Below are 17,838 nucleotides of genomic sequence, written 5' to 3' on the forward strand. Positions count from 1 at the left end.
TAGGCTCTAATCTGCCATCCCATAATGTACCGCCTAATCACTGTACACTGTGTAGAGTCTGATCTGCCATCCGATAATGTACCACTTAATCACTGTAAACTGTGTAGACTCTGATCTGCCATTCAATAATGTACCACCTAATCACTGTACACTGTGTAGACTCTGATTTGCCACCCCATAATGTATTACCTAATTACTGTACACTGTGTAGACTCTGATTTGCCATCCCATAATATACCACCTAATCACTATAAAATGTGTAGACTGATCTTCCATCCCATAATGTACCACCTAATCACTGTACACTGTTGACTGATCTGCCACCCCAGAATGTACCACCTAATCAGTGCAAACTGTGTAGACTCTAATCTGCCATCCCATAATGTACCACCTAATCACTGCAAACTGTTTAGGCTCTAATCTGCAATCCCATAATGTACCACCTAATCACTGTACACTGTGTAGAGTCTGATCTGCCATCCCATAATGTACCACTTAATCACTGTAAACTGTGTAGACTCGGATCTGCCATTCAATAATGTACCATCTAATCACTGTAAACTGTGTAGACTGATCTGCCATCCCATAATGTACCACCTAATCACTGTACACTGTGTAGACTCTGATCTGCCATCCCATAATGTACCACCTAATTGCTGTACACTGTGTAGACTGTGATCTGCCATCCCATAATGTACCACCTAATCACTGTAAACTGTGTAGACTCTGATCTGCCATCCCATAATATACCACCTAATCACTATAAAATGTGTAGACTGATCTTCCATCCCATAATGTACCACCTAATCACTGTAAACTGTTGACTCATATCTGCCATCCCATAATGTACCACCTAATCACTGCAAACTATGTAGACTCTAATCTGCCATTCCATAATGTACCACCTACTCACTGCAAACTGTGTACTCTAATCTGCCATTCCATAATGTACCACCTACTCACTGCAAACTGTGTAGACACTGATCTGCCATCCCATAATGTGCCACATAATCACTGCAAGCTGTGTAGACTGCTGATCTGCCATCCCATTATACACAACCTAATCACTGCAAGCTGTGTAGACTCTGATCTGCCATCCCATACTTCATCAGTTAATAACTGCACACTATGAAGTCTCTGATTTGTTATTCCATAATGCATCACCTAATCACTGCAAACTGTGTGGACTCGAAATTTGCCATCGCATAATGCATCAGTTGTCCACTGCAGACTGGTCTGCCATCCCATAATGTTGTGTGAGTTATCCACAGCAAACCATATAGACTCTGATCTATAATCCCATAATGCATCAGTTAATTAGGTTTGACAATATTTGTTTTAAATTACAAGTAGAATTAATTAAATTGACCCTGATTTGCTGGTGCATTATGTGGTGACAAATCAGGGTTGCTGTTGTTCACAGTTTTGATGTGCATTATGCACGAGCAAATATGGTGCTTGCATCTTGTCAGGTTACACAGCCACATGCTTCAGACAGCATATTCTTATTGATCCGAGGATATTATTTCCCTGATCTCACATAAGGCTGGCTGTTTCTCCATATAAAATTATTGACCTTTATTGATGCTTATTGGATCACATTTAAATACTGCACACAAACTGGCAGAGATTTAGTAGATGATCTTTTGAGTCATGGCAGTGTATGGACTTAATACAGATTATAATGTACTAATGTAACTTTCATGTTTATAAGTGAAAGAAGGTAAAAGACTTGCTAGAGATTAAAAGACTGGAAGATAACTTGGTATTTATCTAAAACTCAATATCAACTGGAAGGCACAAACACCAGATATGACAGAATTTCGGAGAAGGAAGGGTGGTCGACAGAAATATGGTGGCCATCAAAGAAATGGTCTGAACAAGGGTAATGGGATACCTAGTTTAGGAAGAGAGACCATCATGTTATTTGGAATACCACTGGGCCAGCTTATTCTAAGTGTTACAGGATTGTTAGTGTGTTTGTACATGGGATTTAAGCATGCAGTTAGCATGAAACTTTTTCATGAAAACCATCTTTGGTTTTCAAATATCAAGGTAATGGTAATATCTTTTTGTCCATTGTTTGCATTGCTTACACCACCCACTTGTGATCATGACTCGTTTGGAAATGGTTTCCATGTTAAACATTCTTTGTTACATTCATTTTAGTTTTGTTTGCGTTTTGGAGCCACATGTTGTGTGGATGATCAAAGTTTCTCTAGATCTACTTGAGTTCAGTCCATCATGTAAGTAGAGATTTGCTATGGCAGGTTTTTTTACCTTGTGATATTTGAACATAAAGACCTTGCAGGTGTTTTCAAATAAAGATGTGTGTTTTAAGTGAACCAGTCATGGCATGATTGTGTGCACATTCCAAACAACTTGCAGTTTTTCCAATATATGGTTAACCAAAAGGGCAACCTGTTTGTATTTCTCGTCAGTAAAAATCGATGACCTTGGTGAAAAAACGATGTCTTTCAAAATGTATGCAAATCTCAAAGAATTCTGTAAAATGTAAAATCTCACAGCCTTTTTATCTGGATGTATCATTGGTTAAACTTAGCAGTGAGGAATTTTAGCCATTAATTTTGATAGGTGTAGCAATGAGGAATTGTAGTCATAATTTGACAGGTGTAGCAGTGAGGATTTATAGTCAATAATTTGACAGGTGTAGCAGTGAGGATTTATAGTCAATAATTTGACAGGTGTTGCAATGAGGATTTATAGCCAATAATTTGACAGGTGTAGCAGTGAGGATTTATAGTCAATAATTTGACAGGTGTTGCAATGAGGATTTGTAGTCAATAATTTGACAGGTGTAGCAGTGAGGAATTGTAGCCATTAATTTGATAGGTGGTACAAAGTGGCCCAACATTACCTCCAGCTTCCTTCCCACTTTACAAACAAGGAAAACAAGGAAGCGATAGCATACTCAGCCTGCTTTAAAAATGTCTCATATGGATTATGGACATTGTTATCAATCAGAGAGGAGATATAAAGCAAGCAGATGAGTGACCATTCATCAGTTATTAAGCATAATTATTGTTCAAAAAGGAAAATCACATTCTGACATCTGCATACAGAAATAGAATACACGTTATTTTCACATACATGTAATTATCTTGTGATTGTTTTCTGTAATTATTTTCTTGATGGATGCATTTCCCTAAAATTATATATAATTCACATACCGTTCAGTGATTTATTGTGAAGAATTATTATAGATATTTAGTGGGTGGAGTAATTTATTCTTTAGATATGCCATAATTTTCATTAAACTATTTATTTTCAAATTAAATGTTTATGACCTTTTGTATTGCTCTACAGTTTTTTTTGTCTCTAATGTATCAAACAGTTGTAAAGGTTGTAGAGTTGTAGTTATGACAACATAATGAAATGAATTTGTAATTACTTATATTTATCTTATAAAAAGACAATTCTTCATGTGTAAATATTCAGAATAAATAAAATGTGTGCGTTACTTTTTAAATTGAGACTTTATTTCAGATCCCAAATACCTTTTGCGTTTACTGTCTAAATATAAGTTGTTTTATGATGATTGAGATAAACAAGCAAAATTATGCCAATTTTTACCATGAAGACTTACTTTTAAATGAGTGTATTGATTTGATATTATTTTTATTATGAAGGCTGTATTATTTGAAATGAGTATTTATTTGGTACCATATATTTTATGAAGGCTGTGTTATTTGAAATGGGTCTATTCATTTGATATTATCTTTATTATGAAGGCTGTGTTATCTGAAATGAGTGTATTTATTTGGTACCATATATTTTATGAAGGCTGTGTTATTTGAAATTGGTCTATTCGTTTGATATTATCTTTATTATGAAGGCTGTGTTATCTGAAATGAGTGTATTTATTTGGTACCATATATTTTATGAAGGCTGTGTTATTTGAAATTGGTCTATTCATTTGATATTATCTTTATTATGAAGGCTGTGTTATCTGAAATGAGTGTATTTATTTGGTAACCTATATTTTTATGAAGGCTGTGTTATTCGAAATTGGTCTATTCATTTGATATTATCTTTATTTATGAAGGCTGTTTTAAATTAAATGGTTCTTTTGATTTGATAGTATATTTTTTATGAAGGCTGTGTTATTTGAAGAAAAAAAATTGATATTTATTATAAAGGCTGTGTTATTTGAAATGAGTTCATTTGATATTATCTTTTTGCTGAAGGGTGTTATTTGAAATGAGTGTTGATTTGATAATCACTTTATTATGAAGCTGATTCTATTCATTTGATATTATCTTATTATGAAGGCTGTTATTTGAAATGAGTCTATTCATTTGATTTTATCTTTATTATGAAGGCTGTGTTATTTAAAATGGGTCTTTCATTTGATATTGTCTTTTTGATTAAGGCTTTGTTATTTGAAATGAGTCTGTTCATTTGATATTATCCTTTTGATGAAGGTTGTGTTATTTGAAATGAGTCTATTCATTTGATATTAAGCCCATATGTATATGCTTTTACTGAATTTTATTTTGGCTTGGTTTAATAGGCCTTCAGCATATTTAAGGTTATATAAATATCTACATTTATGTCAGTGGTCGCTATAACATTTTCACTAAATTGTTTTGAGCAAAATTCAATGTCATACTCTAGTAAATATGAATTTTGTGGGATCATCAGTTAAAATTATGTGTGATGTATGTGATCAGTTAAAATTATGTGTGATGTATGTGATCAGTTAAAATTATGTGTGATGTATGTGATCAGTTAAAATTATGTGTGATGTATGTGATCATCAGTTAAAATTATGTGTGATATATATGATCATCAGTTAAAATTATGTGTGATTTATGTGATCAGTTAAAATTATGTGTGATTTATGTGATAGTTAAAATTATTTGTGATTTATGTGATCAGTTAAAATTATGTGTGATGTATGTGATCATGAGTTAAAATTATGTGTGATGTATGTGATCAGTTAAAATTATGTGTGATGTATGTGATCAGTTAAAATTATGTGTGATTTATGTGATCAGTTAAAATTATGTGTGATATATATGATCATCAGTTAAAATTATGTGTGATTTATGTGATCAGTTAAAATTATGTGTGATTTATGTGATCAGTTAAAATTATTTGTGATTTATGTGATCAGTTAAAATTATATGTGATATATATGATCATCAGTTAAAATTATGTGTGATATATGTGATCATCAGTTAAAATTATGTGTGATTTATGTGATCAGTTAAAATTATGTGTGATTTATGTGATCAGTTAAAATTATATGTGATATATATGATCATCAGTTAAAATTATGTGTGATATATGTGATCATCAGTTAAAATTATGTGTGATTTATGTGATCAGTTAAAATTATGTGTGATTTATGTGATCAGTTAAAATTATATGTGATATATATGATCATCAGTTAAAATTATGTGTGATATATATGATCATCAGTTAAAATTATGTGTGATTTATGTGATCAGTTAAAATTATGTGTGATTTATGTGATCAGTTAAAATTATGTGTGATATATGTGATCATCAGTTAAAATTATGTGTGATTTATGTGATCAGTTAAAATTATGTGTGATTTATGTGATCAGTTAAAATTATGTGTGATTTATGTGATCAGTTAAAATTATTTGTGATATATATGATCGTCAGTAAATATTATGTGTGATTTATGTGATCAGTTAAAATTATGTGTGATATATGTGATCATTAAAGTTAAAAGGATATGTGTGCTGTTTGTGATCATCAGTTAAAATTATGTGTGATATATGTGATCATCAGTTAAAGTGATATGTGTGATTTAAGTGATCATCAGCTAAAATGTTGTGTTATGTATGTGATCATCCGTTAAAATTATGTATGATGTTTGTGATCAGCTAAAATGGTATGTGTGATGTATCTGATCATTTCTTAAAATTATATGATGATCCGTTAAAGCGATATGTGTAATATATGTGATCATCTCTTAAAATTATATGATGATCCGTTAAAGTGATATGTGTAATATATGTGATCATCATTTAAAATTATATGTGTGATGTGATCATGTGTTAAAATGACTTGTCATGTATGTGCTTTTTTTTTTACAGGCACATGTTTACCATGAATGAAATAAATACAAGGTTGCATTTCTACTTTTAGGAGGTGGCTCGGGAGATATCCTTCCGCACAGAATCCGGCCTGTATTATTCTTATTACAAACAGATGGTCCATGCTCCATCCATAACACAGGGTATGCTGGTTATTTTAATAAACTCGTTAATGACACTTTCAGAATACTTATTTAATACTGAAATAAAGCATGTCATGTTACTGTGTTGTCCATCCATCCATCTGTTACCATGTTTGTTTCCACTCAATAACCTGAGTAGTTCATCAGCAGTTACCAAACTTTGTACAGAGCTTGCACCTGGGGTATGAAAAAAACTTTTGATTATGGACCCACAAAGATCAGAGGTAAGAACATGGTGATTGAAAGAAGAACAATGGTTTTTGAGTTTTCAGCCATGTATCTTTGCCAAGATTATGTATCTTTGCCAAGGTTATGTATTGCTTACACATTGGATAGGAAAGATGCTTTTTGATTATGTTGTCAAATGTCAAGTTCACTTTGACTAAAACAAGAAAACAAAATTTGCATCATAATTTTACTTTTAGACCACCTACCATAATCAAAGTTTTTGAGGACTTCTGTACAAGATAAAATAGGCCTCTTCATTTTGGGGCCAGTAGGTGAAACGTCGGGTAAATTTTGACTCAAAGAAAAATTGGTCTTTAAAATAACTTCTTTTCTAGAGTATGTTCCTTGACCAAACTTTGTGGATGGCTTTTGCACTTAAATATATAGATTCCAGGCTCTAAAGGTCATTGGTAACAATCATGGTAAGTCTAAAAGGAAGATAATGGTTTTTCTGCATTAACTGTTGTTCAAGACCACATACCTTGACCAAAGGTCAATGTCTTTGAGACCAGGTGGTCAATAATCTCCAGAGCTGTCCTGCTAGTTCCTACATAGAGTATTAAACACATGTGGACATATAATGTGCTGCTTTCAGTACTCATGCTCAGTATTATAATAAATGAAAATAAATCCTATTTAACAAATTCATTTGGTTTATTTATTATTTAATTTCACCTCAGTGTTGTATTACCTGTGGTATAAAAATGTTGTACATGTACTCGGATCTTCCTTGCAACATATATGCTTGTTATGTAATTGATTAACACGTATGTCATTGTAGGAAATTTAGGGCATGTGACAAGTAGAGTATGTATGTATGTGTGTGTGTGTGTGTATGTATGTATAGAATTTGACAGCACATCAGTACAATCTTGTGTTAGTTTAGGCAACCCCAAAAAGGCATGCAAAACAAAGATAAAGCAAAACAAAGATAAAGCAACAAAGGGTTCATCCTTAGATACAAAATCCAGACATCAGCCTGTAGGAAGTCCAAGGGATTCTCAACATGAACCTCATTACAGGATCACATGTTCCAGAATGCATATAAAAGAATGCCTCTATTAGTCAAATTTCATGACATGCAGTAGGACTTATTGGGCCTATATTATGTCATGAAGCCTGCAGGATGAATGGCCCAGAAGGATACATATTTGGGCCTATTTTACATCCCCAAGCCTACATGATAAATGGCTAGGAAGGATCATCTATTGGTCCTGTTTTATATCCCCAAGCCCGCAGGATGAATGGCCCAGAAGGATCATTTTTTTGAGCCTATTTTGCATCCCCAAGCCTACATGATGAGTGGCTAAGAAGGATCATTTATTGGGCCTATATTATGTCCCCAAGCCTGCAGGATGAATGGCCAAGAAGGATCATTCAGATTAAAGCAAGCTAAAAATAGATGTAAAGTATACTATTACCAAACTTGACACTAAAATAAGTATATTGTTAGCAGGCTGAACATTAAAATGCATGAAAAGTGCACAGTTACCCAACCTGACAACTGCTCTTGTGATGTAAGTGTTTAGAGCATTTGGTCCTGGATGTGTGGAAATGCAGTTCAGACCCCAGCTGAATCATATCAGAGACGTATAAAAATGGTGTCAAGATAATGTGACTGTGTGGGACATGATGCTACGTGTTTGCGACATGATTTCCCAGTGCTAGACATCACTATAAATTGCCACACTGCAGACATCATAGCAGTATGACTGAAAAATTTTTAAAGCTACATTAAACATCAAACACACACACACACACACACACACACACACACACACATACATACCAAACTTGACACTGAAGTACACATGAAAAGTGTGCTATTACCAAATTTGACATTAAAATATGTGAAAAGTTCACAATTACCAAACTTGACACCAAAATACATGAAAACTGCACAGTAACCAAACTTGACACTGAAATATATGAAAAGTACACAATTACCAAACTTGACACTGAAATACATAAAAGTGTACCAGTACTAAACTTGGCACTGAAATACATGAAAAGTACTATTACAAATCTTTATACTGAAGTACACTGCAAAACTGTGTCATTAGATCTTCTAATAATGCTGTATAATAATTAAAATTATAATACTAATTTTTTAAAGAGGGTAACCCTCCTAATTTATATTTAATCGTCCTTGGGCCCTTTACAGTACACACATCATAGATTTTGGAGTGCCCACTCAGTACTTTGGACATGGACACAGGTGGCAAAAAAAGATGCCCACTGAAAATGGTGGATGCTCACTACATCTCATGGATGTCCGTTTAGTTTGGTGTATACCCACTTAATCTAGTTGAGCTCTATCACAGATTTCGTTGCAGCTGTGGTTGGTTTTATGGCATGCCATATTGATCTTTTTATTACATACAAATAAATGTGCATAACTTAGAAATAATCTTATTTCTGAAGTTTCTTGTATATCCCCACCCCAGTCACATGACAGAGTGTACATCAGAAAAATTGCCCTGCTACATCATTATATATGGACTGCTTATACATGCACATGCAAACATGCACTCATGCAGAACTTTAAATTTACTTCAGGGCCCAAAGATTCAGCATCATTTGGGTGATTATAGACACCACTTCAGAAGCTTTTTATTGTTGATTTAGTTGTTAAATCTGTCAAAATATGGTTTTATATGTTCTTTGCTGAAAAATGTTTTATTTATATTAATGCCAACTTCTTGAAAAAGTAATTTCATCAAAGTATAACTGACAGCAAAACTATTCACATGACATTCAGGAACAGTTTTGCTGTATATATTGTGGACTAAAAAAATGTGTTGTACCAGATCAGGTGGAATCTACATTAATTTTATATAATTATACAAGTTTAACTCTTGCTGCAGATAATAAATGATTATGCTTTTCATCACATTCACTTATCTTTTCTAGTCAAGGTTCCGTTATATTAACCCTATCTACACCTTGGCGGATTGAGCAGATATTTTTGGACTTGGTCTTAGTAACATCTATTGGAGTTGATGACTTGCCTCCCTTAGTATGTAATGTTAACTAGCCAATACTGTGTAACAGTAGTGCATTGTACATCAGATGAGAATGGTTGAGGCAACTGACTCTGAAATAATACTTTGTAGGTTTAACATCGAAAGTATGACTATGTACCAGATGGAAGCCTTTATAGGTGTATTTGAGTGAAACATATTTGTGCAAACACTGATTGGCAGTGGAAAATTGCTTATTTATGAGTCCATTCTAGTTGTGTGCTCCCCTTCTTTTGATCATGTAGGAACAGTGTTAAGATTTGAACAACATTGATTGGATGAAGTGGCTTTCAGCCACATCCAGTGAAATTCACAGACCTGAAGCACAGAAGTAACTACTCAATATGCCATGGTATGGATAGGGTTAACAAATGGGAACCTTGACTAGTAAAGTTGTGCTTTCGCCCTCATGTTTGGTTATTTTAAACACGTTGGATGACCAAATATGCAATGATAAGGTTTTTTTAAAAAATGCTGTTATTATTAGAATAAAGGGGTGTGTTTGATAGGGTCTTCAAGTGTAGGTCTGCATTTAATGTTAACATGTCTCTAACTTGCTCCTGAATTCTTGGGAAGATGTGTCACATGTACATGCATATTTGGTGGTGAAATATTATACAGTGACTGGACTACAGATATGTCTGGATATCATTATGTGTATTTCATTGTGGGGGAACATTTTAAGCAAAACATTATATAAAGCAACTGTGGGAATAACATAAAAGGTCAGACTTTGTTTCTCATAATATTGAATAGACCATACAGTCATTTTACAGATTCCTGCAACATTGTTTTCCTCCTTGTCTCAATCTGTTAATAATTCCTTGTACTGGTAAATTATTTTCCTTTGTTTGGTTAGAATAAGAAACTCTTTCTCTATCACTTATTCTCAGTTATTAAAATCATTGTAACATTAAAACTTTTATATTTTGAAAGCACCTAAACATTCTCATGGGAGTCTTTGCTCGGAAATTTATCTTTCATCTCTAGCAAAACAGGTATGTTAATATGTTTTAGTGGGTGAGTTGTTGAATCATAACAAGCATTGTGGACAGCTTATAAATAGCACTGTACTATCAAATGTAGCTAAGCTGGTGAGTAAGCTCCATGCAAAGTAGTGGATGTCCACTATTATATTATGATATTGCTGGGACTGTTTGATGCGGTAATACAATTTCATACATCAATGATGAGCATGACCACTATATTCAGTATGTGATGGACAACAGCGTGGACGGACGGATTTTCCAAAATCTGCCATGCATGTACATTATGTTCAAATACTTACTGGTAGAAGTTGGCTAAAATTACATACAGTATGGTATAAGAGATCATTGAAAAAAAAAAAATAAAGGTGGAGGAATTCCTAGTGGAAATGCATGTCCTGTGTTTTCATTATATAGCCATTCTAATAATCATGTTTGAAAAACATTTACTGATGTGGCTTGACAAATGCAGGTAAACTGTTCCGGATCAATGGACCGGAAAAAACAATTTATTTCTTGTGAGTTGATAATTTATTTTAGATAGGGAAGACCTTTCTGATTATAAGTCCTGTACATAAATTGTGTATCCATTCTTTAATTGATTGCAATCCTAGTTTATCACTTGCTTGATTGGAGTCTGTATAATGTTCACCCAGGATAATCATGCATGCCTTTTTCTGTAGGAGGAATAGTTTGAATCATGTGGTGCTGGCTGCAGTTGTCCCTAACAGCTTTGCAAAAATTAAACTTGGGCTGAACATAGCTTTAGCAAAACTAACCCTGTATGAAGTGGGGAGGAAGCATTTGATTTTGGAGGGCAGAAGTAGAGTGGACAAGACCTGTTTATAACATGCCTGACACGTTTGTTCCATATTAGGTTGTTATCAACATGTATGCCTCTGACTCTGTCACGTGTGGTAACATGCACTGCAGGATTTTTTAAAGGAGTTTGTGGGCTGCTTATGTCGGGTTTTGTCTGCTTGGCACACTGCTATGAAGTGGACAAGAGCTAATTTACTACCTGTCTTTTGCTTCAGTGTTTTCTCTACTCAGATGAAAGCATATACACATGTACATCCTCCCTGAATGTGAACTGTTCTTTCTTCCTTAGGCCCTAGGCGGCAGTTTGGAGTAGGTTTCACTGATCCACAGAGTGGGTTATAACTTTGTACATACATATATATTAATTGTGCATTCTTGCTTCAGTTTTTGCATATAGCACAGGTTTTTTGCACAGGTTATAAATATCATTATGCCTGGAAGAAGAAGACTTGGTGAGGGGATACATCTTGAAGCACCACAGCCTCATCAGAAAAGGTCACTAACCAATATTTTACTTGAGAATGAGGGGCCTTGAGTGGCCGAGTGGTCTGAAGGGCTCACCATTACAGATCACTGCCATCTCACCTCTGTCTGCATCGGTTTGAGTCCCAGGCTCAGCTATCGTGGGTATGTGAGAAAGCTTGCCAGTAGCTTCTCGTGGGTCAGTGATTCTTCCCGGGATTTTCCAGGGTTTTTCCTCCACCAGTCATACTGGCCACCATATATAGCCTATCTTGTGCTGAAAAAATGGTGTTAAACCCTACAACAACAACAACAAATTGAGAATGACTGGTGAAATTGTTTGTTTTAAGATTATTTCTTAGTCTCTGTTGATGCTTGAACCATCAACCTAGATAATCGTATTCATCTCTGTTAGTACCACATTCTTACAAAAAAAAGAAGGCAGCTGTGACCTATATTTTATAATTAAGTGGGTTAGGTTACATTTTTGAAATTAGTTCATGATGAAATAGATTTTTTAACACTGGGATATATTCTTCTATACTCAGATTTGTCAAATTTGATGAGGGAATGCATCAGTACTACATCCTCACCACAAAAGTAGGTCTCTGTGAACCATATTACGTTTCACTGGTTTTGGTGAAAGTTTGTATTGTAAGTTTATTTCTCAGTCTATGTTAATGCTAAAATCATAACACTAGATTGTTTGCATATCGTTAAGTATCACACTGTTACCACCAACAAGACCATTGTGACCTACATATCACATTTTACTGGCAAGTTATGTTCTCACATTTAGCACAAGATTGTGGCATGCTGTGTACATTGTATCCTATATAAAATCATGAAACTTGGTGAGAGCATGATCTAGATAAGCCCTATTCTCTCATTGCAGAAATAGGTCATTATGACCCATACTTTTACAGACCACTGACAAGGATTAGACCGCCCCAGTGACCTAGTGATTAGAGCATAAATGCATCTGTGACCACCTCTATTTCAATGACATTCTTTGAAATATTGTGTTCAAACATCATTTGTTGTGTGTTGTTTATGTTCCATTCATGAGCTTTATAATTGATTTCATCTCTGTTACTGTCAGTGGTTCTTCCCAGGGTTTTCCAGGGTTCTTCCTCCACCAATTATACTGGCTGCCATGTATAGCCTATCTTGTGCTGAAAAATGGCGTTAAACCCTACAACAACAACAACAACAACAACGACAACAACAACAAATCTTGGTTACTGCAAGGCCATGAATACAAAAAGGTCACTGTGATTGGCATTGTATGCTTTAACTAAGATGAGTTAATTAATTGTGCTTATGATCCCATAGATTCTTCCATGCAATGTGCCTCATAGCCTACTTGGGAGAACTTTTCTGACCAGTGCAGTTGGAATAAATAAGTTTATTCAGTGGTAAACTTTACATATTAGGGATGATACATGTATACCTGGTAGGTTACCCTGGGATGATACATGTATACCTGGTAGGTTACCCTGGGATGATACATGTATACCTGGTAGGTTACCCTGGGATGATACATGTATACCTGGTAGGTTACCCTGGGATGATACATGTATACCTGGTAGGTTACCCTGGGATGATACATGTATACCTGGTAGGTTACCCTGGGATGATACATTTATACCTGGTAGGTTACCCTGAACAGTTTAACTGTTTATTGTTCACTAAATGAGTGAAATATATGCTTTTCATGGTAATTATTAATGCATGAACTATCATTGTGTTGGTGGCTGTGACTGCGATGTTCTGTGATTTTCAGCCAGTAAAATTTGATTTCATGCTGTGGACAATGATAGAATTTCAAGCAGATTTTAAGAACAACAATTTAATAAACAAGAGCCATTAAAAACATTGTCTCATTTTATCAACTTTTAAGAGCAATCATAGAAAAGAATGTTCATTTTTTTTATGTCCTCTCTTATACCCAGACATTGTGCTGCTTGAACTTCCAGTCTAGCCACCTAATTAGCCATCTTATAGATCTTGTTATTGCTTCTTGTCATGAATGTATTGTCATATAAAAATTGCATTTTCACTAAAAGAATTTATAATGTTCAGTTAATCTGAAATTAAATTTATTCTGGTTTGACAGATTATGGTTGCTATGGCAGCCATTTTGAATCTACTGCTGAATGGAAAGTCATATTTACATGAAGGTTTCACCAGAAGACATCTTAAGGTGTATAGAAGTTCCATAATGAAAATCATGCCCATCAGACAACCAATCATGGTGGCCATCTTGTGTTATCACTACTCCAAAAAATGGCTAATCATATATTGACCTGAGGTTTAAAAATAGTGCCAATCTGACTTCCAAAATGGCAGTCACAGCTGTCAAAACTAAAAATCAAGAATATCAGGGATAGTTTCAGCAATCAGCAGTTAGACAGTAGTAATGGTCTTATTTTGGATTCCCTAAAATAATTTAGGCTAGTTCAAAGTCAGTCACATTTAGAGACTCTTGTTCAAGTACTAGCATATTGTTGGCCATCCATCTTTTTCATGAGATGCACTGAAAGGGTCAACACACATAAAAACTTTGCCAGCCTTTGTGCAGACATGTTCAGGGCTGCAACATCAGCATCAAGATATACAGACATAATTTATATCATCCCTTGAACAGTTGTGTTCACAGATATAACATCAGCATTGCTATACATGGACATCATTTATGTCAGCCTTTGTACAGTTGTGTTCACAGATATTACATCAGCATCACCATATATGGACATTTATGTCAGCCCTTGTACATTTGTGTTCACAGATATAACGTGAGCATCACCACATACTGATGTCATTTATGTCAGCCTTTGTACAGTTGTGTTGACAGATATGACATGAGCATCACCATATACTGACATCATTTATGTCAGCCCTTGTACAGTTGTGTTCACAGATAAGAGCAGCACCATATACAGACATCATTTATGTCAGCCCTTGTACAGTTGTGTTCACAGATATAACATCAGCATCACCATATAAGGATATCATTTATGTCATCCCTCGTACAGGTGTGTTCACAGATGTAACATCAGCATCACCATATATGGACATTTATGTCAGCCCTTGTACAGTTGTGTTCACAGATATGACATGAGCGTCACCATATACTGACATCATTTATGTCAGGCCTTGAACTGTTATGTTGACAGATATAATATCAGCATCGCCATTTACAGAGTATAACATTACACTGAATTTTGTGACCTACCATATCCTATTAGTCAGTTGAATTTTGCATCAAAAATATTTCATACTTGTTTCCCCCCACCCCCTGCCCCCAAAACAGCATTTCCACAAACATAGAAAATACCTTTGGAAATGTACTTTTTATTATACAACTTGATGTCTGTACAGGTTGTTGATTTTATATTATACAACTTGATGTCTGTACAGTGTCAGTTCTGGCATCTAGTATGGCATGCTTATGTGTGTTGATTTTATATTATACAACTTGATGTCTGTACAGTGTCAGTTCTGGCATCTAGTATGGCATGCTTATGTGTGTTGATTATATATTATACAACTTGATGTCTGTACAGGTATTGATTTTATATTATACAACTTGATGTCTCTTGAGTGTCAGTTCTGGCATCTAGTATGGCATGCTTATGTGTGTTGATTTTATATTATACAACTTGATGTCTGTACAGTGTCAGTTCTGGCATCTAGTATGGCATGCTTATGTGTGTTGATTATATATTATACAACTTGATGTCTGTACAGGTATTGATTTTATATTATACAACTTGATGTCTCTTGAGTGTCAGTTCTTGGCCATCTAGTTTGGCATGCTTATGTGTATTGATTTTATATTATACAACTTGATGTCTGTACAGGTGGTGATTTTATATTATACAGCTTGATGTCTGCAGTGTCAGTTCTTGGCCATCTAGTATGGCATGCTTATGTATATTGATTTTATATTATACAACTTGATGTCTGTACAGTGTCAGTTCTGGCATCTGGTATGGCATGCTTATGTGTGTTGATTTTATATTATACAACTTGATGTCTGTACAGTGTCAGTTCTGGCATCTGGTATGGCATGCTTATGTGTGTTGATCGGAATGGAGACAGTTGAAGAACATGGAAAGTGTTACATCTCTGGGAAGCACAATGTCTTTAGATGGGTCGCTGGACAATGAAATTACAGTCAGGATCTGGAATGCAAGCTATGCCCAAGGAAGACTTCATGTCAGATCCCTGTAGCAAAAAGACAGTTGAATGCCCACCAAGATCAAGATCTATAAAGCAGCTGTGATCCTCACCTCCTTGCTTTACAGCTGTGAAACCTGGACTGTATAGTGCAGGCATGTGAAGCAGTTCAAGCAATTCCTCGTTCGCTCACTACAGTCAGTCATGCACATCTGATGGCAAGACCGGATATCCAACTTAAAGTTCTCAACAGGGCCAATGTTTCTAATATTGAGGCACTGCTGTTGAAAGCCCAGCTCAGATGGTCTGGTCACATCATTTGGATGGAAGAGACCAGAATACCGAAACAGTTCTTCTTTGGTGAGCTGAAGTAGGGAAAGTGGAAATGAGGGCACCCCAGGAAAAGATACAGAGACAACCTTAAGTGTAACCTGAAATGGTGCAGAATCTGACCCAGCAAGCTGAAGTCACAGCCAAGGACCTGTCTACTTGGTGCACAGTCATCACAAAGGTTGCTGAACTTGTGGAGAATGACCACCACCAATGACTCACAACCATGAGAGAAAAACAGCACATTGCAGCATCCCAGACCAAAATGTCTGCTGACTTCCCATGTCCAACCTGTAACATCCTGTATGCATCCAGCTTTGGACTCAGGAGCCACATGCATAGTCACTGTGGGCTGCACAACTAGCATCATCATTGGACACAGTGGACAACTGAAGAAGCAATGACTCTATATTTGTGCATATAAATCAGATCCAGCTTCAGACAGCATAGACCCAGATCTGCCAGCTTATCATTCACCAGTGGATCTGTGTCTATACCATTTGTTCAGATTAATCAATAAAACTGCGTAAACCCTAATCAGTTTGCATAGTGTATGATAGCAGATCAAAGACTGTGTTTGCAGTTGGATGTGACTTAAGTGAGTGTTTTTGCAAATTTAACAAATTTCACTAAGTCATGCAGTAAGTCTACAGAAAAACTCCATTTATCCAGAGTTCACTGAAATCATGCAGTAAGTCTACAGAAGAACTCCATTTATCCAGAGTTCACTGAAATCATGCAGTAAATCTACAGAAAAACTCCATTTATGCATATTCCTAATTAGGCAGATACATTGCCTGGATAAATGATTTGTTGGCCACATGTAGCATTAATTGTATAACAGAAATTCCAAAGAACTTCTGACCAATTCAGTTTTAAGCTTGAATTTAATAATTACATAATCACATTTGGACTGGTATTATTTGGGCATTTGCAGGTAAGAGAGTTGGTCACCTAGGTAATTTTCATTGTATGCCATAATTAGTTGATAGTTCCAGCATGTCACTCAGTGAACCTGTATTGCATTTCTTCAGCTTCTTACTGACCACCAATAGAAGAGCTGTCAGATAATTAGATGATGTTATTTTTATGCATGTTGGCTTGTGGGATATATCACTTTAAACAGGACTGAAAGGAAACTTTATGTTGTTAAAGTGAAGATAACTCAAACTGTTGTTTAAACCTTGGTCAGATTGAAATGTTTATTTCTTTTGATTGAAATGATAAGTTCTCTTGAAATAGTCAGAAATTTTAACAGGTAGGTCAGAACAAAATTTTGAAAGCAAATTAGCATTGGTATGGTTTATACTAGATTCTAGTATGTAAATCTTTGTCACTTGACAAAACAAATATATTTTTTATGAAATATTTCAGCATATACACTTGTAAATTTTCATTTGCTCATTTTTTAAATATGAAAAATGCCATTAGATCATGGAACACTGTGTCTTGATGGATAATGAGGGGTGGATATAATTTATGATAGATGACCATATTAATCTATTGACTTTGACAATAAGTATTATTAAATTGACTTTGATAATAAGTATTATTTGATTGACTTT

At 35.0% G+C, this 17,838-nt stretch overlaps 1 protein-coding gene across 1 annotated transcript in view; it reads left to right on the plus strand.

Annotated features, from left to right (window-relative positions):
- The window catches only part of LOC149792339 (protein C-mannosyl-transferase DPY19L3-like), a 113,169-nt gene that overhangs the window by 20,250 nt on the left and 75,081 nt on the right, over positions 1 to 17,838 (plus strand). Inside the window, exon 3 of the mRNA XM_089970913.1 lies at positions 6,147 to 6,237. Within this exon, the coding sequence (XP_089827039.1) occupies positions 6,147 to 6,237 (91 nt within the window). The remainder of the gene's footprint in view (positions 1 to 6,146; positions 6,238 to 17,838) is intronic.

The sequence above is a fragment of the Sinohyriopsis cumingii genome, chromosome 9, assembly GCF_028554795.1.
Source record: "Sinohyriopsis cumingii isolate HCF-2022 chromosome 9, ASM2855479v2, whole genome shotgun sequence".
In the NCBI taxonomy this organism is placed as follows: Eukaryota; Metazoa; Mollusca; class Bivalvia; order Unionida; family Unionidae; genus Sinohyriopsis; species Sinohyriopsis cumingii.